Consider the following 27,614-nt stretch of genomic DNA (forward strand, 5'->3'; position numbering starts at 1 on the left):
TAGTGTAGTACATTTGGTACAAATGATGAGCCAGTATTGATACATTCTTATTAACTAAAGTCTGAAGTTTATATTAGGTTATCTCTTTCTGTTGCATATCTTTTGGATTTGGAAAATGTTTAATAACTGTTATCACCCATTATAATGTTAGTATTATTTATCTGCCCTATACATTTACTGTGCTCTCTCTACTCATTCGTCTATCACTTGAGCCCCTGGCAACCACTGATCACTGCACTATCCTCACAGTATAACCTTTTCCAGAATATGATATATTTGGAACCGTGGCATTAAGCCTTTTCAGATTAGCCTCTTTCACTTAGCAATATGCATTTAGGGTTTCCTAATGTCTTATTGTTTCTTGATTGTTCATTTCTTTTTATTGTGCAATAATATTACATTGTCTGGAAGTATCACAATTTGTTTTTCCATTCACCTTTTGAAGAAAATCTTGATTGTTTCTAAGTTTAGAAATTATGAACAAAGCTTCTCTGACCATTTTTATTTTTTATGGACATAAATTTCCAACTCAATTAAAACCCATGATTGTGAAAAATATGAAGGTACTTGAAAAATTTTATGAAAACAGAATTAAAAAATCAATATTCTGATGTAAAAAGAAATTATTTTAAAGATGTATTTGAAAGTCAGATTTTTAGAGAGGGGAGAGAGAGTAAGAGAGGAGGAGAGAGAGAGAGAGAGAAAAAGGAAGCTTCCATCCTCTGGTCAATTCCACAGATGATAGCAATGGCCAAGGCAGGGCAAGGAGCCAAGAGATTCATCTGGGTCTCCCACGGGCCATCCTCAGCTTTTCCAAAGCAATTAGCAGGGAGTTGGATTGGAAATAGAGAAGCTGGACATGAACTGGTGCCCGTTTGGGATGCTGGTGTTGCAGGCAGTGACTTTACCTACTAAGCTACACAACACAGGCTCCACAAAAAGAAATGTGTGAGCCTTATGAAGTTTTTGCATGATACACATTTTTCAACTCTTTGACATATCTTTGTATTTTTAGAGGAGAGATGAAGATTTTTTTTTATTTATATAAAGGGAGTAAATTTCATGTATTTCATATATATGGTTTTAAGAAAATAATGATGCTTCCTTCCTGGAAGTATCCCACTTTCCTTACTCCTTCCTTTCTTAATCTTCTTTTAGTTTTTGCAATGTTGTACTCTCAATTTACTCATAATCACAAACTTAACCCTACACTAAACAAAGAATTCAACAAGTAGTAAGTAGAAAAACCACTGCTATTCAGAAGTATAGACAATAATCAAATTTCAAAATATCAATTTTGCTCATATACTACATTTTTTTGGCACTCTGTATTTTAGTTCAAACAAATCAGGGAAAATGTATATTTGTCTTTTGGGGACTGGTTTATTTCACTGAGCATAATGGTTTCTAATTGCTTCCATTTTGTTGGAAAAGACAGGATTTCACCCCATCCTGAGTGCACCCTTATTCATCAAATCTCAGAAGCTAAGAAGGATCAGGCCTGGTTAGTACTTGGATGGGAGACAAAGATTTTGAAGTTAGAAAGATTTAAATCCCAAACTTGTCATTTTACTCACTTGGTGGTACATTTTTCCTGGAAGTCTGTCATTCTATCACTACTGTTTCAGGCGCTAGAAATGCATGAAGGGCTACTCTGTCTATTACTGCAGTGCCTTGTCAACACTGAAGAGCCTTATTATATCTCTGGTTCCAAATGTGAAAGATGCCTATATCTGTGACTATTTATGATTTTCTGTTTTCTTTTGCAAATTGGTTGAGCTACTGTGGACAGACATTTGAAAAATGATCAAATATGTTAGTTTCTTTCTCGTTCCTATAATCCATAGGTTTTTTTTAATTATCTAAGTCTAAATATGGAGAACAATCTAATATTTTTTCAAATAATATTCTTGAATTATCTATAGTATAATATGAAATAACATGGAATCATTTTCTGTGTATCTGGTACTGATAAGAATAGACTCAAATTGGGAGTTAAGTTTGAGCTCTAGCTTCATCACATACTGGCTTGATCAGGCTGGCTTAGGTCTCTTGGCTTTGGGGGGTAAACATGGTCTTACTGGTAAACTGAAGCTTCATCATGTTCATAGTATTTATTTCTTTGACCTTCTTGCTGGACTTTTGTGAAGTCAAAATACAAAAATCTGGAATGTATATAAAAATTACAAGTGGTAAAACACTATAAAATCCATTGTTTTAACTTTAATTTCTCTAATGTATTTTAACATTTAAAAAGCTTAAATTCCTTTTTCATTGTATATATTTATGATGTCCAACATGAGTTTTTGATAGACTTGTACACAGAGAAATTATTATTAAGCAAATGTTCATATCTGCCTCCTAACATATTTTCCAACATTTTGTATGAATGTGTACATTTGTGTGAGTAGTGAAAGTACCTGATATCTACTGTTAGCAAATTTCCATTATTTAATATACTTTTAGAGTTCTAAATTATAACTGTATGATTTATAACTATATAATTTATAATCTAGAATTCTGGACCTACTTTTACTACACGAGTGCAACATTGTATGTTTTGATAAATTAACATTTCTCCATTTCCCTCACTACTCTGCCTTGGTAATACCAGTCTATTCCATTTCCATGTATTTAACATTTGTCAGATTCCTCATGTGGGTGAGATCATGCAATATTTGCCTTTCTCTGCCAGATTTATTTCACTTAGCATAAAGTCTTCCGGGTTCATCCTTATTGTCACCAAAGGCATGATCCTTCTTCTATTTAATCTATCCATCTATCAAAGAACACTTAGGGATTTTTCCCCCATACAAAGGCTGTGGTGAATAATGCTGCAATGAATACAGGAATGCATGTATTTCTTTAAATATTTTGAATATTTATTTCATTTCTTTGGGTTAAAACACCTAGAAGAGTGACTTTGGTCGTATGATAGTTCTATTTTTAGTGTTTTTAGAAAGCTCCATGGTGTTTTCAATAAAGACTGTATCAAATAACACCTACATAAATAATATTCAATGGTTTTCCTCTCTCCACGCCCTCCAGGAGCACTTGTTATCTGGTGTTTTTTTGTTTGTTTGTTGTTTTGATAATAGTCATCATACTACGTTTAAAGTGATATTATGGTTTTGATTTACATTTCCTTGATGATTAGTGATGGTGATCACCTTTTTCAAATACCTGTGTGTCATTTGTGTGTCTTTTCTGGAAAAATGTTTATTCAATACCTCTGCACAGTTTTTAATCTGTTCACTTTTTGTTTAGTTATTGCATGTTTGTTTCTTGCTATTGAATTTTATCAGTTCCTTATATATTTTGAATATTAACTTCTTATCAGATAAATGGTTTGAAAGTTACATAAAGTTACCTTTTTGATCATTGCCCTTGTATAGAAGCTTTTTTAGTTTGATGTAGTCCTACATACTTGTTTTTGCTTTTGTTGTCTGTGCAATTAGTCTTATATCCAAAAGAACAAAAATCATTGCCAAGGCCGATGTGAAAGAGCTTTTCTCCTTTTTTTAAGGTGTTTTATGATTTTGGGTCTTGCTTTCAAGTGTTTAATCCATTTTCAGCTGCTTTTTTGTGTATATAATATTTTTTTTATTTTGCCAACCCCTTACCAAATCAAAATGTCTTTTTTGTTTCTCACTGCATCTATATTAAACTCCTGATTTTCTGGAATCTTACAACATACTAATGTCAGAAGGTTTGACACAGTTATGGTGAACCTGATTTACCCCATGTGCTTGTCAGTTTCCACTGAGAAGTAGGTGTCACACCAGATTTAACAAGCAACAGTTGTGTGAGAGGAAACTGCTGTGCGAGAAAAACTGAAGAAGGAGCTGAGGAGCTGGACAGTCATCTGCCTGTGCAGTAAATATAACTGAGTGAAGGAGAGAGGGGGGAAGGCTGGGACAAGCTTTGTACACTGTCACTCTCTGAGGATGGTTCTGCAGGGCCTCAGAGTGTTCTTTAGCCACAGTCAGCCCTTCTAGGAGCGCTTTATCTCCCACAAGACCCCCTGGTTTGTGTCCCTGCTTCCCTCAGTCATTAACAGGGAACAGCTGAGGTACAGTGTGATCTGAACACAAACCTGGTGATAGAGGGCAACAGTTGAGTCTTTGGTTAATTACATTTCTTGCAGTTGGCAATCTAAGGGATACATTTTCATGTCCGTTTTCTTAAATAATAAACAAAGAAGTGGAGGCATTTATTTTGTCAGTGCTTAAATAAGGATATGAAAATGTGAAATACAGGCAGTTGAGGTGTGACGTTAAAGTTAACAAGCATGGAAAATCCAATCAATGCAGACACATGCTCAGGAGAGATGCGCATGTGCAGAGTTTAATGACACTGTCCCCATGCTCAAGTTACTGTATAATCACGGTGCACAGAAGAGCCGTTTCCCTCTGTGGTGACTGGCTCTCCTTAAACACCTGTTTTAGTTTTTGTCTGGCCACCTCGCCATGATAAGTAGTCTTTCAAAAATTCTTTGGGGAGAGGAGGAGCATTGAACCATTTCATCAGTTGCAGCATCAACACAAAGCATTTTAAGTTACACCTGACCCCAGAGTGATAAGACGAAGTTTTCAGTGAGTTAAAATCTTCAAAGAGTAAAGGCAAGTTTCAAAACTTGAGACAACTGCAGGTTTAGACTTTAGAAATTTCTCAATTCTGACACTCTTAAAAATTATAAAGCTACCTTTCAATACAGCTTCCTATATTTCTCATTTCTACTCATTGCCTTCTTAGATTATCTTGTTCTCTTACCCACTTCTTCTCCCACTGATCAATTAAGAATAATGACTGTCAGGGAAAATGGAATATATGAAAAGTTATTGTTAAAATATTAATAGATGTCAGCATTGTCTCTGTAAGTTCCTCATTCCAGAGTTTCCCATTGAGCTCCCATTGTGGGACACCTCCGGGGTGCAAGTTCTGCGTGGTTACTCAGTGCTGGGAGCTATACAGCATCTCTTAAGTAAACAAACTGATAGCATCTTCATACAATGGATTTTGCTGTATATGAAACTATTTGTCTATTGACTGTTGCCTATTTTCAAATTTTGTCTTTCCTGTGTGTGTGTGTGTGTTTTCTGACAGGCAGAGTTAGACAGTGAGAGAGAGAGAGAGAGAGAGAGAGAGAGAGACAGAGAGAAAGGTCTTCCTTTTTTTCCGTTTGTTCACCCCCCAAGTGGCCACCATGGCCAGCGCGTTGCGGCCGGCGTGCTGCGCCAATCCGAAGCCAGGAGCCAGGTGCTTCCTCCTGGTCTCCCATTCAGGTGCAGGGCCCAAGGACCTGGGCCATCCTCCATTGCCCTTCTGGGCAACAGCAGAGAGCTGGACTGCAGGAGGAGCAACCAGGACAGAATTCAGCGCCCCGACCGGGACTAGAACCCAGGGTGCCGGTGCCGCAGGCGGAGGATTAGCCTAGTGAGCCTCGGCGCCGGCCTTTCCTTTAATCTCTTTAAAATATATCTGTAGCAAATGTTCCTATTTCTTGTTCTTCCTCAAAGCTAGAAAACTAGATCTTAGAGTAAGCTCAGTTTAGGTCTTGAAGAAAAGGAAAATGCTATGGAAAGCTATCATTTTCTTCCTACGACCTTAACATACATTGCAGCTCCTCCAGGGAGCTGTCAATTAAAAGCATGGAATTTACACAAATCTAAATCTTGGAAATCAGCCAGCAAGCTGCACCAAATATGTGGAAGAACTTATTAAATAGCTCTTTAACCTTTATTACTTAGCGCATTTGATTGTACAAATCCGTATCCTCAGGAGACATAGGCAATGCTCATTAGGATTCCTGTGGAGAAAAGAGCAGAAAGCTATTTCAACCAACATAAACATTTTTTAGTACTGAGTTAGATACTGAGTTTAGTACTGAGTTAGAAGCTATCACACTGGACGCTATCCCTCAAAAAATATAGAAGCACAAAACATGCTCATTCATACGCTAATAATTCACTGTTATCCCTGGTAATTTACTTTCTCAGTTATAAAATAAAATTCTATGTCTGCAATTCTAATACTATTGAATATTACTTTAAATGTTAAGTAATACAATTAGCACAATCTGTTATTAACAGATACTCTCTGTGAAAATAATGATGATATTATTGGCTAAAAAACTTTGTGATATAATTTTCTAAAGAATTTTCAGGAATAATAAAGCTAAAAGCAATTTGTTGCTTCAGAGCTTTGGAGTATTATCAAAAATAGCTTTGATTTTTCTCAAATCAAGAGGTCTTTTTATGGTCTTGACATGAAATTATTTGCAGAAAACAAATTTAATAATGTCACAATTACTCTGACCTCTTTCTGAAAACAGACTCTTTTCTAAATTCCAGAAGTTTCCATGACTTCAGATTATACCATTAAGTTCCTTTATGAAACACTGGTCTGCTAATAGCGTTTTCATGAATACAGTGTAGTTAATTCTTCTTCTTGCTCAAATAATTAATAATTTCCATACAACTTATGTGGTAAAATTCACAGGCAAGTGTAGTTTCTTCTTTTAAATAGAAGTGATTCTCTAAAATAATTAAACCTGGACTTTCATGCTGAGAAAATGTTTAGCTTAATAAAGCCTAAATGCATTTATCTTTCCTTTGTATTATTTTACCCTGGGTAGTATTCAAATATTAGTTTCTTCCGCCTGCCTCTTTATTTATGATGTTGTCAAGTGCAGTTCTCATAATCTGGACACAGAAAATGCAGGAATTAATGCAAGAGATTGAATTGGGGGTGGGTGAAGAGGGAAATTGATTTATTATTATTTCATTGTTTTGAGTAATTGAGTGCAGGACTCTTTGTGTAAGCACCTGAAAGATGTAGCTTCACATCTAGATAATTAAAAGTATTATAGTAGAAAATAGTTAACTTTATGAAGCTCGATTAATATGTTAATTACATGTGTATTCTTAATTTATATAATGAACAAAATATATAGTATAAAGAGAAATATGTGAAACATTTCTCCTTAGTCTCATTCACTATGAAAATCTACTTCAAAATAAAATATACACTATCATTTCTTTCATATACAAAAATGTGTAGTTTTTGATCTGATGTAGTCTCCCTTTCCTACCACATACTCAGAACATGGTGCTTTAAGAGTTTTTATTTCGGGTTACTACCATTCAGGGAACTGTGCATTTGCAGGTTGATATAGACCCCCTGGCCTCATCAAAAACTTTTCACTTTGGAATTGACTTGGTCACATTAGGATCCCATTGTGGAGTAAGTGGTAATCTCTGTCTCCTAAAACCCAGGGCATAAGACATTTTCAATATAATCTCGATATATATGTTTTCTTGTATTTATATTATTTTCCATTGTGAAATTGTTTGAAAAAGATGGCTTTTTTGGTGAGGGGTGATTTTAATATTTTCATTGTTAATCACTATGATACTGCCTTCTTCCTACCCTCTGGTTGATTTCAATAAATCGTACATATATTGTTTTCTGGGATATTAAAAACAGAGAAAAGATATAGGCTAATTGATCTTGTAGAGTACTCTAAAGGTAAAAGAAAGGGCTTTAGTTACTCACTATTGTTGAGCTACTGCAACCTTCAAGGTGCTGCAAAGAATTTTTTTTTTTTTTGACAGGCAGAGTGGACAGTGAGAGAGAGAGAGAGAGAGAGAGAAAGGTCTTCCTTTGCCGTTGGTTCACCCTCCAATGGCCGCCGCGGCCGGCGCACCACGCTGATCCGATGGCAGGAGCCAGGAGCCAGGTGCTTTTCCTGGTCTCCCATGGGGTGCAGGGCCCAAGCACCTGGGCCATCCTCCACTGCACTCCCTGGCCACAGCAGAGAGCTGGCCTGGAAGAGGGGCAACCGGGACAGAATCCGGCGCCCCAACCGGGACTAGAACCCGGTGTGCCGGCGCCGCTAGGCGGAGGATTAGCCTAGTGAGCCGCGGCGCCGGCCCAGAATTTTGAGATAAGTAAAATGTAGGCCATTACTTCAAATAGTTTGCCCAATTGTAAAGGACATAAATTTGATATTTTTCTTTTAAAAATAGAAATAAATATTTTAAATACATTATAAATATTTTTCTCTAGAATTTAAACTCCATCAGATCATTTCTACCAACCTGGAAGAGCACTTGACACAGTGTAAACATTCAATAGGCAATAAATAATTCAATGAATTCATGATTTAAAAAATTTTAGTACCAAATTAATATCACATTAACATGGAAAATAAGGTAAAAAAAGAAAAATAAAATGAACACATAATAATTAATTAAAAAATTAAAAAACTGTACATTTGGCTTTCACTTGTCAATGGGTTCATTTATTTTTTGATTTTTTTAAATTTTTATTTATTTATTTGACAGAGTGAGAGAGTGAGAGAGAGAGACAGAGAGAAAGGTCTTCCTTCTGTTGGTTCACCCCCCAAATGGCCGCTACGGCCGGAGCCAGGTGCTTCTTCCTGGTCTCCCATGTGGGTGCAGGAGCCCAAGCACCTGGGCCATCCTCCACTGCCCTCCTGGGCCACAGCAGAGAGCTGGACTGGAAGAGGAGCAGCTGGGACTAGAACCCAACGCCAATATGGGATGCCGGTACCACCAGCAGAGGATCAACCAAGTGAGCCACGGTTCTGGCCCCTCAGTGAGTTCATTTAGAGGATTGTGTGAATGTACTTTTTATTTCAGTCCCCTCTTACTATATTTAAGTTCCTCCAGTTTTTCAGGATTAAAAATAATAGTGTATTAACTCTGTATATAGTTTTTTATGCACATATGTAAAAATACCATAGGATATATTCCTAGTCATGGATTTGTTAGATAAAATAATATTAGCATTTTAAATTTTGATACCAACCAATTTTGCTTCCATTATTTCTATTCAACTTGGGGTGAACCTTAAACTCTTTTTTAAAGTCACCTTTGACAATTCTGATCAAATATTTGAATCTTCCCATTGAAAAAAACTTTCAGTGAACTATAAATTTTTAAATATAATTTGAAGACTTGTAAATGCCTTAAAATTTCTTCATAGATCCCAAGTTAAGAAATTTTAACAATTACAGTAGAATCTCCGTATTTTCTTATTTAAAATTCATGAGGCACCTCTCAAAAAAATAAGAATTGATAACTTAAATCAATTTTGTTCCTTTTTGACCTTCTCTAAATAAAGTATTTGTTTATTATTTAAAAATAGCTCCCAGAAGAATCCAAGTGCTAGTGTTGAGGATGAAAGTAAAGAGAGCTAACATTTTATTGCATTTTACTAGAGAAATTTTATGTGCATTTATGAATTTTGGAAAGCTGCCAGTCATAGGACATGTTCCTTATGAAGATCAAAAATCTACTCTGCAAAAATACTGTAATAAAAAATTGACTTGCACGGAGAGAGAAAATCAAGTGTCACTCAGTGACTCTCATGAGCCCTGCTTGTGACATTCAGTGAAGTAGTCCTTACCTTCCTATCTGCTGAAGCCTAAAGTCAGTGTTCAAGTCAAATACAATTTACTCCAAAACATTTTGCTAGTATTCTGAGGCTTGTTGCTGGGATTCCTTGCTGTACATTCTCACTAAGTGCCTGATACAAATTCCATCATGTTTCTTGAAAAAAAAAAAAAAAGGCCTTGATATTTTATTTATATTATTTCCCATTTCCCCCACAAAGTCCACTTAGCACTTTGCCTATATTAAGTGTTCAATAAATAATTGGCATATGACTGAGTTACAAATAGATGAGTTTTTAGATAGGCATGAAAGGATACACTATTGGAATTCAACCAGGATAGATGTGCCCAAGGGACAGCAAAGACAAAGTAGGGTGAGTGGAAAGCCTAAACTCGGAGGAGTTATGACTCATCAACTCCATAGGTTTCCTAATTATTTTTTAAGATTTATTTATTTTATTTGAAAGGTAGAGTTACAAAGGCTTCATTTTGGTGCAAAAAACTGAAATGCATGTGTGGGTTTTTCATAACATCTTCATGAGCTTTTTGAAGACTTCATGTGTAGGTATATTTCAAAACAAATGTATATTTTGTATGCATTTTTACATGAACTTTTTGAAGTACCCTCTCATATGTCAAAATTATTTGGTCAAGATATTTTTCTTATCCTATGCTTATCCTGTTGTACTTTCATTTAATTCTCCTATGAACCCTTTCTAATCATTATCTTTGGTTAATAAGCCTTTATTCTTATAAATACATGAATAATTACACTCTGCTTCTTAAGTTTGACACAGTTCTATATCTTATTTTTGGTCCAAAAATTTGGATTCCCAATGTAATAATAATTCATAGAAGTGCCTTTAATTTATAGAACACATTACATACAGAAAATTCTAGTCCAATTAAAGTGTCTTGTGATGTATGCATATACACATAGGTATAACTCATCTCCCACAATTGCAGGTGCTTGTGCATATGCATGTTCAGTTTCCATTCTACATTTAGCCTCTTTGAGGAAGGACATTAGTATATTTTATATTTGCAACAGCACTCAGTGATCCTGAGACTACAAAACCATGAATGGTTTTACTTATATTACAGGGAGAAATTTTCAGGAGAATCCTAGTAAGCTAAATTCAATTTTTAGACTTGGCAATTCAAAGAGAGAAAGCTCTTCTGTGAAAAGTGTAAACAGAATAATTCAGGTTGATGGGTACTTTAGATCTTGTTGGAACTTTATCTCAAAGATTAAGACATCTCTAGAAATTCATTTTGAGATTGATTATTGTTTATAGCCCTTGTCTGTACTCTTGAAGAACAGTGTCTTTTCTACTTGCTACTTGTTGAATTCTTTATTTGGTGGAGGGTTAAGCTTGTGATTATGATTATGAAGTAAATTGAAAGATTGTCATTGTAAAAGTTAAAAGAAAAATAAGCGAAGTGGGTGGAAGGAGTGTGGGAGTAAGGGAGGGAGGAAAGGTGGAGGGGGTACCATTATTCTCTTGAAACTGTACATATGAAATCCATGAAGCTTCTTTCCTTTATATAAATAAATAATAAAGGTAAATAAAAAGTAAATTAGGATGTTAACTCACCGCTGGATTACTGTAGTCTTTAAATCGTTTTATGCCTAGGGAGGTTAGTGGTGTTAGGTCTCCAATAGATGCAAGCCTTTGATCTTTCTGTCAGATAAGCCTGGGCGTCAGTACTCTTACCAGAAAAGGAAAGTTGGTAATTATAGCAAACTTAAAAATTGATTATAAACTAAGCATGATTATAGCTCATAATGTCATCCAATTCACTGTCATTCATTCTGCCTTAAGCCTGTGGAGCAGTGGGTACATCTGTAACTGTTGGCATTTTACCTACTTCCTTCATTCTTGTCACATGCTTTACAAGGGTACTTCCTAGGAATCAAAAGACAATGTTCATTTCCATGAACTTTTGTATTTCACTTTTGTTTGTTCTGCTCTTCAAATTCCTGTGTTAGCGTGAGGCGCCAGCCGCAACACGCTGACCGTAGCAGCCGCTTGGGGGGTGAACCAACGGCAAAAGGAAGACCTTTCTCTCTGTCTCTCTCTCTCTCACTGTCCACTCTGCCAGTCAAAAAAATAAAAAGAAATAAAAAAAAAAGAAATAAGAATTCACAAAGTTCCAATGTTATCAACTTCTCTCTGATTTTTGAAAATGTTAATTTGATAAGCAAACTGAACTCCAAAACATTGAGATAAGAAACTATTTTATTAGATACCCTTAAATGCCAGACATTGTTTCTGGATATTCGAAGATTAAAAATATATTGTCCCTTCCCTGTTGTAATTGCATTTTCATCTTGCTAGCACACATCTTGAAATTCACAGTTTTAAAAATCTGTCATAAAATTTGATGTGTATATAGAACATGAAATTTCTATAGGAAAAGGGAAATGGTCTGTGAGAAAAGACAAAGCATTAAGTTTTTTGGAAGTACAAAGTAGAAATTCCACATCTAGAAGTTAAATATAATGGAAAACAAGCATTTTAACATAATATATAACAATATCCTAAATATTACCTTGCATATCATCAATCACATAACTAAATCCCAATTATTTTTATTTTAAGGACAATGAAGAGACAATTTCTCCATTAGAGTCTTATGCTTTTTCATGGTTTGATGTTAAAAAATGATTATAGGTACAATATGGAGAGCATAAAACAAAAAATATTTAAGTATTTTTTCAGTATTGTACTGAGCATCTGGTAAGCATTTTTAAGTGAACTTTTTAAATAGCCATTGGAAACCCATTCTCACTTCTTAAATTTTGTATACTGTATCTCAACAATGATAAAAATACTGAAAACTAGTTATTATGTGGCATGTTTACATGAAGGTGTGTTCTTTGTAATTTTATTCACTGGGACAAAATTGCTTAAAGGGATAGTAACTACCTCAATAGATACAATTTTAAAATGGGAATTTTATTAGTTTTTTTCTTTACTGAGGTTAATGATTTTCACACTTTGATGACATTTTTATATGCACTATGATTGATAGTGAAAGGTGGTATCCACCTCCTTGGTAGTAAGATGGTTTTATTTACATGTTGCAAATTGCCTTAGCTTTGCACATTAGCACCACCTGGTGGACAAAATATCATTTGTTTATATTTTCTCTACAGTTTGAAACAGCCCCTTCATACATTATATCCAACTATGACATATCTTTATAGATATTCAGTTGTAAAAATTAGATTTTAAAATCATTGTAAACATAATAAGGTAGGCATTTTTATCTGAGATACTTCCTAAGTACTGCTACCAATTTAAATGCCTGTTTTTTTAAAACTTCATATATATACACACATATATATAACTTTGTGTATATATAATGATGTGAAATGATGTGATTGACATCTTACATTCATATGAAAAAATGTTTTCTTCTACATTTGAATTGTTTATATTTTTCACAGTAAGAATTTAAGTAATATCAGAAAATTTTCTGTACATTAGTGAGGAATTGTGTTTTAAATTAGATTGTCTTTACAATATACAACTAATCACTTTGTAACTCTACTTTATGAAGGATTTTCATACTACCAATCCTTAAAATGTCAAATCTTATGCAAAATGAAAATTATTTTTTTAACTTTAGTACTAAAAAATAAACCGTTTTCATGTTCATTTTCCCCCATACAAAAAAAATTCAGTTGTCGTCTTATATGCATTAGTTCTCAATTTGTAAGGGTTATTTTAATTTCCTTAAGAATAAGTTCGATCATATTTTGCAATGAAAAGCACGACTTATTTAAAGCTACACTTAAGAATTTTAAATGTGAATCTTTGTATTGTCCTGCACATTTTTCTGAAATATATTGTTACAAAGTACAGAAAGGAAGATAATCCACTTGCAAATTCCACTATACTCTTGTGTTACTTCAAGAAGAGAATTTAAAAACTTCTCTCTCTCTCTTTATTTTTGTCTAAAGGTCTTGGATGGTATACTGTAAATTCAGCATATGGAGATACCATAATCATGCCTTGCCGACTCGATGTACCTCAGAATCTTATGTTTGGCAAATGGAAATATGTAAGTGCAACCAATCTTGCTTGGATTTGATTAATTTCTCTGGTTTTCTAAATAAAATATTTTATGTGAATAAAAATGAATTTCAAATTAACATAATGGCAATATTCATCTATGTGTACAAATACACAAGGTAGAATTGATGTATATGTCAAAAATAGTGCCTAAGTCTTGCATAGCAAATATAATTTTAAATTAAAGCCAATAAATATGTAGCTCTTAGATCATATTTGTCTGAAAGATACATTCTTAAGTATCAGAGGCAAAGACAAGACAGAATTCCAGAGTAACATCAGTGGCATATGAGGAAGAGCTTAGTGGAGGATGGCAACCTTTCCCCACCAGCTCATGTTGTGTTGAATGGGCTGTTGCCAAGGAAAGATACAGGGGTGGTGAGGACACTCAGGTATTCGCTGGAGGTAAGTCACCAGCATTACAGGCACGTTCCTGGTGAGTAGCCTTAGAACCGTGGCAACGCTGTAGCAGCTTTTTATATTTAACATGTTAGTTGTATCCATTTCTGGCTGCTGGCCAAGTCAAATGTTCTTAGCTATACAGATGCAGATGGATCTGGAAATGGAGAGTAGAGATCCTGGTAGTTGGATGTGGAATGGCTAATAACTTTGACTGATAAAATTTCTCAATTACCAAAATCAATGAAAGGTGCTTGTAAAGTACAGTTTCCCAATGCTGAACCACAGGAAATTCACAGCAGGTTGCAAGCTTCACGCAGGTGTAAGTTTCCTGGGACACAACAGCAAAGTTTTCCTAGCTCAGTGAAATTTTAAAAGGCAGTTGTTTAGGGCAAGGATTTGATGCACAAATAATTTATGGAAAGTTTCTTCCATGAGCAATTTCTGAGAGCTTCTCATATGTTGAGACGTGTTATGAATTGTCTGAGGGTCACAGTTTGATTCATTTCTGAGGTTCATTTGACCATAACAACTTTTGTTTTCAAATATCTCCAAGAACAAACATTTTACAGAGCACAATCTGGGAAATGTACTTAAGAGTGCATTCCAGGGGTGGGTTCTGAAATCAGACCAACAGGTTCCACCATATACTTAAAATAATATTCTGGGCAAGTGAGGTAATCCTTATTTCTCATCTGTAAAATAAGATGATAATAACGATTTATTCTTCATAGTGTTGTGGGAATGACATGAAGTAATTTATATCAAAATATTTACCTAGTGCTTAACATGTGGTGCTCATTTGAGGAAGTGAGTTATTTCCATTGTGCTTCTAGAGTGGTTTGTGAAGGGAAAGGAAGCGGGTAGGGGAGCCTAGCACTTTTCAGTACTATCCTCTTGCTTTCAAGTTCACTCAGTAATTATGAACTGTTCCTGGTTCCCTATAAACATGGAAATTTGAAGTTAAGGCCTATGAAGATGAATTCTATGTGTACCTCTAAAATTCGAAGGGTTTGGAAGACTATGATATGTCACCTGCTGAATTAATTTTGCTCCCAAAATGAAGGGATTCAGGTGACAAAAACTTAAATTATCACAGAAAAGTTCGAATATAAACAAGGAAGTATTGTTCACCTAAACTGTACTGGCACAGTGGTACTAGAAACCAAACAATGATGACAATTTTCAAATGGTTAGTTAAGCAAACAACTTCAGCAGTGAGCTGTTGAGAAATGTTTGAGGTACGATGTGTGCCATAATGAGTCCTGATTTGCAGAAATATGATACAAGCCCTAATTTAATGTAACTGACAGACAAGTAACAGATTTGGATCCAGTGAAGGGACGCAAACACAGAGGACAGATGGGCTGCTTTCTCCCTGATCACATTGTACTCCCCCTGTAGAGTGGAGATCAGAGCCCCTGCTCACTCCCCCCAGCCCCAATCTTGCCTCTTCTTCTTCAGTATCTGCCACAATGACTGAAACAGAAAAGGCAACCGATGTCTCTGAAGACTGCTGCGTATTTTCACAATGGTGCCAGGATGCTCAGTCCAAATCTAGGTCAGATTTACTAGCTGGGACCTTGGGAAGTTACTTAACCAAACCTGACCTCCACTTTCTAATCTGTAAAATGAGGTTAATGTTATAACTCTAATGTAGAGGGTTGTTAGGGATATTAAATCAGTTAATTACTGCATAGAGAAACCAAAGAAAGCACCTGCCATATAGTTAGTTTCTCAAAAAATAATAGATATTATTTATTGCAAAAGGGAATGAATGTGGAAACTGAAGGTAATGGTCTGACATATTTCCCATAGGAAAGGAGTGGTTTAAGGCAAGGATACAAATTGTAAATCTATGTTGAAATCAGAAATTTAAGACTATAATTGATGTATTCAAATATTTAAAGATCTATAACTTTTAGATTCCAAACATAGTAATATATGTTAATTTTTAAAAATTTAATCCCTGAATCTTAAAATTTGTCATGTATGTTAACATGCTTTATTTCCACAATGACTGTAGAAGGTAAGTAGTAGAGATATTGGTCTGAATTTTCGATCAAGTTGTTCATTAGATAAGACAATCTTTGGTGCAGTCAGAAGAAGAAATGTGTTTTCTATCTAGTGCTCTTGGCATAAGTGTGTATGGCAGTATATTTCTAATTTTGATAAAATTGTATGCAGCAGTGTTTTGAGCAAAATTTTATGACTCAGATAGCAAAACTATAGATTCTAGTGGCTCACATTAGTCTATTGCTTAATGGCCATGATTGTTTTACAAGAGTAAACACTGTTACTGCATGAAGACTGTTTAAATGATGCTGTGTGTGAAGGTCAGCCATTTCAGTTTTGCTTGAAAGGCATGTGTGGACATTTCAAGGATGTGGATTAAAATGAAGAATATGCCAAAAATAATTGCCCAGGATATCTAGGTATCTGAGTACTTGCAGCTCAAGGATATGCCTACTGTGATGGTTATCTGAACACCACTTTATACATGTGTGATTTTTATTTTATACACATATAAAATGAGCCTTTGTTAGATTCAGTACTGTCACTGATGCTGTCCTTCAGATAGACAAGAAAAGGTCACATTCCAAGAGCTCTATTCTTTCACTTTAATGTGTTTAAACTGATACCTGTAAATGAATGCAATTTCCCTATGAATAATGATTTTCTGTAGCCAGAGATCTTTGTGAGTCTTGTATTCACAATTATCTTTATTGGATAAAAGTTATATGTATTTGTGGGAAAAGATAACTAAGGAGTTTCTGTTATTCTGAGCATAATACTGAATCATCTCAATGTGCTTTTGTTTAAAATGTATTATTATTATTTTAATTCTAGGAAAAGCCTGATGGCACCCCAGTATTTATTGCCTTCAGATCCTCAACAAAGAAAAGTGTGCAGTATGATGATGTACCAGAATACAAAGACAGACTGAACCTCTCAGAAAACTACACTTTGTCTATCAGTAATGCAAGGATCAGTGATGAAAAGAGATTTGTGTGCATGCTAGTAACTGAGGATGATGTGTTTGAGGCTCCTACAGTAGTCAAGGTGTTCAGTAAGTAATCTGCGGCATAACTGCTAAGTGGGATTGATGGCTGGTGTTTCGGAAAGACTGGACTCTAATGTCTCTGCAGCAGGAATCTATTTGAGAGGACTTCTAGAGATCTTCATTCTGCTCATGCATGCTGCTCATTTCAGCAAGGATAAAAAAAATCTGAATTTCAAATAGGAGATTTGCAGAGAAGAACTAAAAAAATTATCTGTTGTTTAGCTGTGTAAAATTTCCTGAGATATTAAATACTTTTACCAGTGACATTTGGCATATAATATTTAACTTCCAGTGACAGGTACCAATAAATGTTCTGTGATGTATCCATGGATACATGGCACATAAATATGGTCATGCAAATCATGCTTACCTATGCATGTTTTAGCTAACCATATGAAATTGCCATATTGATACACAGAAACAGTAAAATGCTGGTAAATCCAAACCATTTTATAAATATATACATCAATGTGTATATACACATATATACATTTAAAAGTATATGTGTGTATATATATATACTGACATTTAATGCTTATTGATTTAGACATTAAAGAGTTCACCTGGCTTAGAAAATTTCCCCACACTATATTATGGATATGGGATACACTAAGGAAACACAGTAGAGCAATGTTGGAAGAAATGAAAATTATAGAAGAAACTTGGAATAATTATAGTGATCACAATAGCAAAGTTACTTTGCCTAATGATAATATACAGTTGATGTTACTGTGCTATTCACATGAATGACTTGGGGAAGTATAATTAAAACATCTCATCTTTTAAAATTCAAATTAAAGATTACATCATCATATCTTAGAAACTGCAGGAGGTAACACAGGTCTCAAAAGTTTCAGAATCTCAATCTTTTTAAATTAGGGAATAAGGTCTCACTTTCTAAATTTTGTCATTTGCTCTCTGATAAATTGACAGCACCTAGAAATTATTAAAATCAACAGGGAAGAAAGAAACCCAGAGGGCCCTCCATCTAAAGCAAGTAACCGTGAATTTGTTTTCTTATAATAGACCATGCAGCTAAGTAGGTCTATCCTTGAAGTATTTATTTGGACTTCAAAGCTCCCAAAGTTCATGATGTGGATTCAAAGAGTGCTTATAGAATCAAAGGAAGCCTTTGTTCTTGAGAAGAACCTTGTAAAGCCACACTGCACGTTTCAGTTGATTACTTTTCAGCTGGGAAGTTACTTTCTAAAAGCCATCTACACTTCTCAATCATTTTATGAATCAAACTGAGTACCAAATGTCAGTCATGGCTACTTCCACGAAGCACCCCAGATAATCCACATCCTGTATTTGCCGAGGGCTCATGCATTTTATCTTTCACTTCACTTTGATGTTACTCAGAGGATGGATGATGTACTGCTCAGGACACTTTATTTGAAAGAGAGGAACCAGATATCTTGGATTATAGGCCATGCTGCCATAAATGAACCTAAACATCAGGAATGTACCATAGTAGGTATAGAAGTTCAGTTGCAGCCCCCTAATGCTTATGTGCATTAATTTTCCACTGTAAGATTTATTTTTTTCTTCGTTAAAACTATTGAATATCAAGATAGCATGTAAGGAGGTTGAGAAAATCCAGGTCATTTCATTTAGAAGAAGCATTTGAGTCATTTTTCAAAATAACTTTTCCTTAAAGGATGCATATGGAAGTCTGAAAAAGAATTCAGTTTGTCTAGTTTAACAAAATTTGTAAGCTGTTGTGGAATACAGAAGATTTCTAAAACTGAAAACAAACTCACACCCCATATACTGCCAGCAACCCTGCCCCCTTCTTTTGAATGTTATTGAAAACAAAGTGATCCTCAGAAGCAGAATTTGCATTCCAGGCTGTGGGCCAGGGAGAATTTACATAGACTAGTTACCCATTCTTGAAAATGGTGTTTTATTCTAGATTCTATGAGACCCACAAAATCCAATGAAGTGAATAGCTAGGCTCATGATAAAGAAAGAATTTACACGAACATATAGAGGCTTTCCCTTTTGTCTTGTTAATAACGAATTTGCTTGGGGTCACTTTTTTGTGAAGCAAACAGTAGCTGTGACAAGGAGACTTTCATGCTATGCATGTCTATATTGCAGTCACTTAAGAGTTACTAGGCTCATCAATCAGTCCTCTGTTTCCCTCTGTTGAATCACCTAGCAACATGCACTGTGTACTACAGAATTGAGTGTTGTTGATGAGAGCCAATCCCAGATCAGCCTGCTGCAGGTTACCATCCCCGTGGGCAAAATCAAATTATTTATATTCAGACTAGAAGCCATGAGTGATGACTTTGTTACCTCTAATGTAGGTTTGTTTGTTCAGTTTTAAACTGTACTGCAGATGCAAGAAATCACACCCATAAACCTGCCCTTACCCAAATAAGTGACATGCTTTGTCATCACTAATCAGCTTCCTCCCCCCTTTGGAGTTGAATGCCATCACAGTGAGACTGTGTCTGCATTTAATGCACATTTGAGGTTAATAAAATCATTCAGAAGCAAAGTAGACCTTTAAAGACTGAGAGGTCAAATGGGTTTCCAGAGGGCCACATGGCTGGTGGTGAAATGGAAAAATCACTGAGCTGGTCACTAGGAGAACTCGCTTTGTCAAATCTGCTCATTTCTGACCTTGAGCAAATCACTCCACCATAGTGGGGCTAAGGGATTCCGTGAGAGCTTTCCCATTCTGTTACAAGGCTGCTTTTCAAGAGCCAGTGAAGAGGGCAGAGGAAGGGGAGAAGCTGCTTCTACTCAATTTGCTAGCATTCTATGTATTCAATATCTCAGTATTTTAATAATAATTTGTTCAAATAGAAAAAGACTGGGGGAAGAAAGGAGATCTTCAGCTCTGAAAAAGTATTTGAATATGACAATCCCTGCCAGACTGTCAACCTCTTTTACTCTGTTGGCGCACCCTGGACTTACTTATGTGAGAGTCTGATGTCCGTGTGGACTGTCCCTCCCACAATTATGAGCAGTGCTTGCTGGCTAACACAATTTATTTCAAATATTTTATCTGTATGTCTTTCATTTGGTATTGTTGTTCTCAACGCTTTTTCAGAATTGAGTGTCCCTCACTTTGCCCTCTTCATGGAAGTTATTTAACCTGAAAGTAAAAATTTGTAGGGAAAGGAAGATGTAGACAATGGCCAGTTAAACAAATGACACCACCTACACTACATATTTCATTATATAAAAATGATAAATTTTCAATCTAATGAAATAAGTAACCTCCTAAAGTGATTGCTGGTAAGTGCTGAAAAAAGCATTTCCAAATCACCCTATCTGGTGCCTCTGCCTTTTCTTCCTCTTTTCTCATACCAAATTGAGATATTCTCTGTGTGGTTTTTTGATCAAATCACTAGCATACTGTTAGTTATAAGTTTTGTTAAGTTATGTAAGTTTCTATATGTTATAGAAGTTTTGCATTTATCATTATGTCCTTTCCTGGCTGTGAGATGGCTAAATACCCCAAAATATAACATTTTAATGAGTTGACAATTTCTGGTTGCTCTGAAGGCATTCACTAACAATAGCCTATCTGTGAGAGCAAAAGGAGGTACCTATTTTAGTTTATTTCTTCCTGATTGTCCCCATCCCCTTAACACAATTTTCTTCTTATCTGGTATATGAATCTCCTGTATAACTTCTCCAGCTGATCAAAAATAATAAAGAAAGTAGAGGGAAAAGCAACGCTGCTATTTATAAAATGTTCCTAATTATACTAAATATTAAATATAGCTTAGCTTTTAATTATATATATTAGAAGATCTCAAATTACTAATTACCAAAAATCCCACAATCTATTCAGTTAAAAATAAACCATTTGAATCTTAGCATTGCATACCATGCCAATGGATATTGGCACATATATGCTCCTGAAGATATAGTTACCCCCTGCCCCAACACACACACACACACGGAGAGAGAGAGAGAGAGAGAGAGAGAGAGAGAGAGTAAAATACTGCAATATCAGATATGCAAGGAACATTACAAGATTCTATTTAAAATATCCTTATTCTATAATTTACAACAACTTCAGTTGGCCCTGTGACAATATTATAGCCCCTGGCTACTCCAATGAAGATAGCTGGATCAGCAAGGAAGAAGAAAATGAATTAAGATTTTTTTTATCATTTGATAAATGTTCAGTTCAGTGATTTTAGAGAACTTAGACATGAATGTTCAAAAGCAAAATTTAGTTTAAATTAGTGCTCTTGACTAAATGACTTTAATAATACAAGTAAATTTGTAGTATTGCTTTTCCTTTCAGTTCTGCATTTGGTTATGAATTCTTGAATCATATTAAGACATAATTCACATAACTTTTTTTAAACCACTTTGGAATCAATATGTAATTTTGCTAAAATAGTATGTGTCCTCTTTTATGGTCCTCCAACTAATACACATCGATTGTTAAAATCTAATATAGAAGAAAATTACGTACAAAACATGTACTTAATATAAAAGTTGTGAAACAAAAATGTAAGGATAAAATAACTCAAACAAATGCAATAAGTTTGACTTATTTCTACTCATTGTGATACTCTCTTCCAAATAGGAAGATAAGTAAAAATGTCAAGAAAACTCAGCTTTATGCATCCTTTCATCAGGTTTCATTTTAGTGAAATAATAATTTTAGAAAGTGTTTGTGGAAACCATGTATACCTGGCCATGTGTAAAGGATCAACCATTATTCCACAGCAAGTGTGGATGATTATGTCTGCATTGAAAAAACGTCACAGGGTTTACAAAGCATAGTAGAAGCACACATTCCATGTAAGAGGAAGTAAATATGTGCCCATCTGTTTTTTTTTTTTTTAAGAATTATTTTATTTATTTGAAAATCAGAGTTAGAGAGAGAAGGAGAGGCAGAGAGAGAGAGAGGTCTTTCATTCCACCGGTTCACTCCCCAAATGACCACAGCGACCAGAACTGAGCTGATCCAAAGCCAGGAGCCAGGAGCTTCTTCCAGGTCTCCCATGCTGGTGCAGGGACCCAAGAGCTTGGGCCACCTTCCACTGCCCTCCCAGGCCACAGCAGAGAGCTGGATTGGAAGAGGAGCAACCAGGTCCCGAACTGGTGCCCATATGGGATGCCAGCACTACAGGCTTTAACCCACTGCACCACAGTGCTGGCTCTGTGCCCATCTGTTTCTTTTCCCTTTTTTATTACTAATTGTAAATTTAAAAGCAAAAATAATGGTGTAGCACCGTAATGATCCCCACCACCATCCCAGAAACATACGTACTAGTACACTCACTGCACCAACTATATCACACTCAGCTTCCCCTATTTTCTTTAATACAAACCCCTTTTATCTCTCCATCCCCTCCTCACCTCTTTTTTGCGTGTGAACTGGAAAGAAGTGACCCTTGGTAAAACTGCCTGCCATATCTTTATGTAGAATCTAAGCTTATGAGTGGATTCTGTAATTTTTCCAGATAGTCTAAGCTTACTACTACTGAAGAAGAAACTAAAATCCATATGACCTTAGGTTTCCTGTTAATTTTGACTTTTGATTGACCAAATAAATGAATTTAATATTAGAAACTTTTTAGCTTTTGAGAGGATGTCACTAAATGACTGCTTTTCATTACCAGAGAACTTTGGCTTGCTTAATTACTGCAAAATAATTTTGTTCATTCTGTTGAAATATTTTGGATGGACACCTCTCCCAAATACATAAAATATTTATTATTTTAAAACATGGGTCCCAAGCAGAATTCAGTAATTTAGCAACAATTACAGCTTTTAATCATGAACATTAATAACACCCAATTAAAATAGTGATAGTGCTGTTTACTGATATGTGTAAAGCTTGAACTCCTGTATCATATATTTTCTAGAAACTGGTGTCTATTTTTGAGGATTGTTTGATCAGCTTTATTTAATTTTTATTACCTTTCTAACAATCAGATTAGTAAGCTGTCACTTTTTGAATGTTTTAATGTTGTTCATCGTTTCTGTTACGCTTTTCTATTATTCCTGTGTTTCTTTTTGCTATTTTTGTATCTTTCTTACATTTGAAGTTTCCAGTTGTTATATTTTAAAACTAGATAATCACCTTTCTGAAAATTGCATTAATGGAACAATATTGCTAGAACTAATAATAAATAGCCTCTTCCATAATTAAGGTACACAATTTTAATACATAGGTTGGTTTATTATTATTAATTATTTTGATTTATAATACAAAACATACTAGCAAAGGAGAAATTCACTCTAGATATTTATATTAACCTGTTGAAAGTTTATGATTTGAATATTTATTTCTATTTATTTATTTATTTGAGAGAGAGAGAGAGAAAGAAAGAGAGAGGTCTTGCATCTGCTAGTTCACAACTAAATCACCACCACAACCCAGGCTGAACCCGGCCAAAACCAGGAGCCAGGAATACCATGCTGGTATCCTACATGGGTGGCAAGGGCCTAAGCACTCAGCCATCTTCCGTTGCCTTCCCAGGCACATTAGCAAGATGCTTGATTGAAAAGGCGATGGCCAAGACCCAAACTGCACTCTCATATTGGGATGCCAGCATTGCAAGGGTGGGTTAACCCGCTGTACCACAACACTGGCCTCACATTTTTTCATACAGTTTGGTGATAATAGTTTTGCTATTCCATGTATTTTGTCTTTTTCTTGTTTTCTATAATATTTTGCATATGTACCCTATCTGGAAATTAAATTCCAAATTGAATATAATTATAGAAAAGCCAATTTTGATTAGTTTGATAAATACAATTAAAATTATGAAGAAGGTGAACAATAAGACTATGAAAGGAGAAATAGTTGGTTGTTTTAAATTTATTCATCTACTTGAAAGGCAGAGTGAGAGAGAAAGATCTACCATCCACTGGTTCATTCCTCAATTACCCAAAACAGCCAGGGCTGCGTCAAGCCAAAGCCAGCAGCCCAGAAGTCCGTCTGGGCCTCCCACATGTGTGGCAGAGGCCCAAGCACTTGAGCTGTCATCTGCTGCCTCCCAGAATTTGCATTAGCAGGAAGTTGAATCAGAAGCAGAGTAGCAAGGACTTCAATCAGAAGCTCAGCTATGAGATGGTGGCATCCCAAGCAGCAACTTAACTTGCTGTGCCAAAACACCCAGCCTGACTGGTTGTTTTTAATGGTTTATTTGCAAGAAGTTCATGAAAAATCAATGAAAATTAGGCTATGAGGCCATTTACATTATCCATAAACTAATTTTTAGAAGTACATAATCTATCAATGACAAAAAATTAACAGATAAAAACAAAATAACCTAAAATCAGTTTTATAAATTATTGCTGTAATTTTTAGTCATTTGTGTATGTATATTTATAATGCTTCTAGGATCATCTCAGGTTCCAAATTTGAAAGATTTCCCCACATTTATAGTTTCACAATGTGACTTGACTTTAGAGACAAAATTTGAGATGCTTGGGAAATTTGGGCTTCTACATTCCCTTAGCCAGCTTTCTATATCTTGTGATTTTTACATCAATGTTTGTTAAGCTTCACTGGGCTCAAGAATCCCATACTGACTTATTAAGCATGCCACTTTATGGGACTATCCCCAGAGACTGTGACTCAATAGGCCACAAGGGACTCATTTAAGCAAGTACCCTCGTGATGCTGATTCATTGGACTAATGTTTTCACCTAATGAGTTGGAAGCCAGTGATGAGTAGAACATGCCCATACTAATCAATTAGAAGTAGTATAGCCTATTAGTATATTATCCTCTGTTTTACCATCAAATTCATATTCATTACATCTTAAAAAGCATTGTAGACAGATTATGCAAAGGAATTGTAAGCACTTATAATAACACTAAGGATCATAAAGCTAACATTAGGAAGAAAGAGTCCTACCAGATTTCCTTATTCCAGATTATGTAGGAAAGTCTATTCTTTATTCTTACGCTTATTATTCTGCTTTGGATAAATGAATTTTTTTTTACTATAAACTAAATCATATATGGCCTTTTTTTCTTTTACATATACTTAAAAGCTTTCTTTACTTAACTTTAGAGCAACCATCTAAACCTGAAATTGTAAGCAAAGCACCATTTCTTGAAACAGAACAACTACAAAAGGTAAGACCTTGTTTTTGATGACCTCTATTGTGTCTAGTGTTAAGTGATTGCTCCAGGCCTCACAAGCTGTGGAGCTGACAGTGTTGCTGGTTCCAAACAAGAAGTATGCAAAGGCACACTGGGCACTGTGCTCACTGTCTCTTGTGACCATGGGATATGAAGGATGATGTGGTCATTTCTGATGGGAGGAGTCTTTCTTATTTACATTATTACATGTTTAATAGAGTTATGAGAGACACATAGATCTTCTCTAGGCTAAATGTAAAAAAATAGGATAGCACGTTTCGGCAACTGTTAAGTTTTCACACTGTGGAAATTTTAGATGCAAATGCAGATGGCAGGAGAATGCAGTAAGAGATAAATCCAGAGAGGGAAAGAAAGACTAGATCAGGACAATCCTTAAATCCCACATGGGGAGTTTGAGTTTTGTCCTGTCAACATATTAAACATAAAATATTGAAGTAAAGATGTGAGAAGATCAGATTTGAACAAACACTTTAGCACAGATGTGAAGAGATGCTATTTGAAGTGGAGATCAAGTTAAAGTTCTGTATCAGGCACAAAAATTAAGTAATAGGGTCATTTTTCTTTTCTTGCAAATTGAAATGCATATATTTTCCTATGGGAAAGGAAACTCCAAAATCTTGAGTCCTTTGAATAAGATTAAATTTTATTGCATAATAATATATGATAAACTGAATAGTAAAGTTATAACACATTTGAAGAAAACTGTGGGAATTAGTAAATACAGTCTCTGAAATACATAGTATGAATTGAAGAGGCAGCCCTATTTTAATACTATAAATGAAGCTTGCATATGAAGACCTATGTAACATGGTAATAATCATTGTTAATGCAACTCAGTTATTTGGTTAATGTTGAAAATAAATAGTGTTAAAATGAATTTGGTAATGTTTCAAAGGGAATATGATTTTATTAATAACAGCTGCATGTATTGTGTTTTTAAAAGGGCAACCTCTATCTTTAAATGTAAAGAATTATTTTTATTCAAGAAAGCATGTATTCAGTGTTGGAAAATAAATGGTTCAAGAAACTACTACTACTATTACGTTCACTGTAATTTCTGGACCTTCCAAATTGATAGCACCTGTTTGAACCTAGGTACTAAGGTTTCCCATTTGTTTTGCAGTTGGGTGACTGCATTTCAAGAGACAGTTATCCGGAGGGCAACATCACATGGTACAGGAATGGAAAGGTGCTACAACCTCTTGAAGGAGGTGGGTACGATGTGGGCAATAAATTCAGGAGACTTGTTCTGATTTTCTCTTATTGAGGTATCCTTTAGGACTACCTGGGATCTAACTATGTTGCCCTGTTTTGATGCATGATGTTGTGCTTTGTTACTTTAGGTATGCACTAAATCATTAAGTGATTTTTAAACATGATTTTGAGCCTTTCTGCGGAAAAGTCAAGGGCAGAGAAAATTAATTATGTGTATGACATGTTCTAGAAGTTAATAATTAAAGTGAGTGGAAGATAGGATTCCAGGAGTCTATTTATGTTTATGTCTCTGATTCATGGCTTTGAGAAGACATCCTACCTTGCTGCATGTCAATTTTCACTCCTGTAAAATATAGTTAGAAGGACAAAACAACTTCTCAAAGATGGTGTGATGATTAACTATGCATTGTGATTTTCTGATAAATGATCCCATCATTGATGCTCTTTATTTTCCTCAGCTGTAGTAATAATTTTTAAAAAGCAAATGGACCCAGTTACTCAACTCTATACCATGACTTCATCCCTGGAGTATAAGACAACCAAAGCTGATATACAAACGCCATTCACCTGCTCCATAACATATTATGGGCCATCTGGTCAGAAAACTGTTCATTCTGAACAAGCAGTCTTTGATATTTACTGTAAGTAATTCAATACATAACTATGTAATTTCAGTGCATTAAAAATATTAAAGTGCTGTTACTCAATGCTCTTTGATTTCTTCTTTTAAAAAAGACATTTATTTATTTGAAAGAATTACAGAGAGAGATGAAGGAACACACACACACACACAGAGGGAGAGAGAGAGAGAGAGCTTTCCATCTGCTGGGTCAGTCCTCAGATAGTTGCAACAGCTAGGACTAGGCCAGGCCAAAGATAGAAGGTTTATCCGGGTCTCCCCCATGGGTGTCAGGAGCCCAAGCACTTGGGTCATTTTCTGCTGCTTTCCCAGGCCATTAGTAGAGAGCTAGATCACAAGTGGAGCAGCTGGAACACAAACGAGCACCCACATGGATGCTGGTGTCACAGGTGGCAACTTAATCTGCTGCAGCACAGTGCTGACCTCAGTGCTCTTTGATTTCTCATTCTAACCTCCCACCCTAAACTCTTGACACCCAAATAATCTCTTCCTTGGGAGACCTATTTTACCTGTCCTACAATATCTTTCACTCTCTGTGTTTTTTATGAGCATCTCTTCTGTATTCATTTAGATGCTTCTTTAAAGATAAAACTTCTAAGGGCCAGCATTCTGGCGTAGATGGTAAAGCCACTGCCTGCCATACCAGCATCCCATATGGGTGATCCTTAAGTCCCTGCTGC

General features: G+C 35.4%; 1 protein-coding gene across 3 annotated transcripts in view; it reads left to right on the forward strand.

Moving 5' to 3' along the window:
* Nucleotides 1-27,614, forward strand: part of ALCAM (activated leukocyte cell adhesion molecule) — a 208,528-nt gene that overhangs the window by 141,980 nt on the left and 38,934 nt on the right. For all 3 annotated transcript variants that reach the window (XM_002716725.6, XM_008267007.5, XM_089330697.1), the window contains exons 2-6: nucleotides 13,395-13,495; nucleotides 16,756-16,975; nucleotides 24,988-25,052; nucleotides 26,203-26,290; nucleotides 26,753-26,935. In XM_002716725.6, coding sequence (XP_002716771.3) covers nucleotides 13,395-13,495; nucleotides 16,756-16,975; nucleotides 24,988-25,052; nucleotides 26,203-26,290; nucleotides 26,753-26,935 — 657 coding nt within the window. The remainder of the gene's footprint in view (nucleotides 1-13,394; nucleotides 13,496-16,755; nucleotides 16,976-24,987; nucleotides 25,053-26,202; nucleotides 26,291-26,752; nucleotides 26,936-27,614) is intronic.

Source organism: Oryctolagus cuniculus, chromosome 4 (assembly GCF_051225735.1).
Source record: "Oryctolagus cuniculus isolate XC-2025 breed Fujian yellow rabbit chromosome 4, ASM5122573v1, whole genome shotgun sequence".
Classification (NCBI taxonomy): domain Eukaryota; kingdom Metazoa; phylum Chordata; class Mammalia; order Lagomorpha; family Leporidae; genus Oryctolagus; species Oryctolagus cuniculus.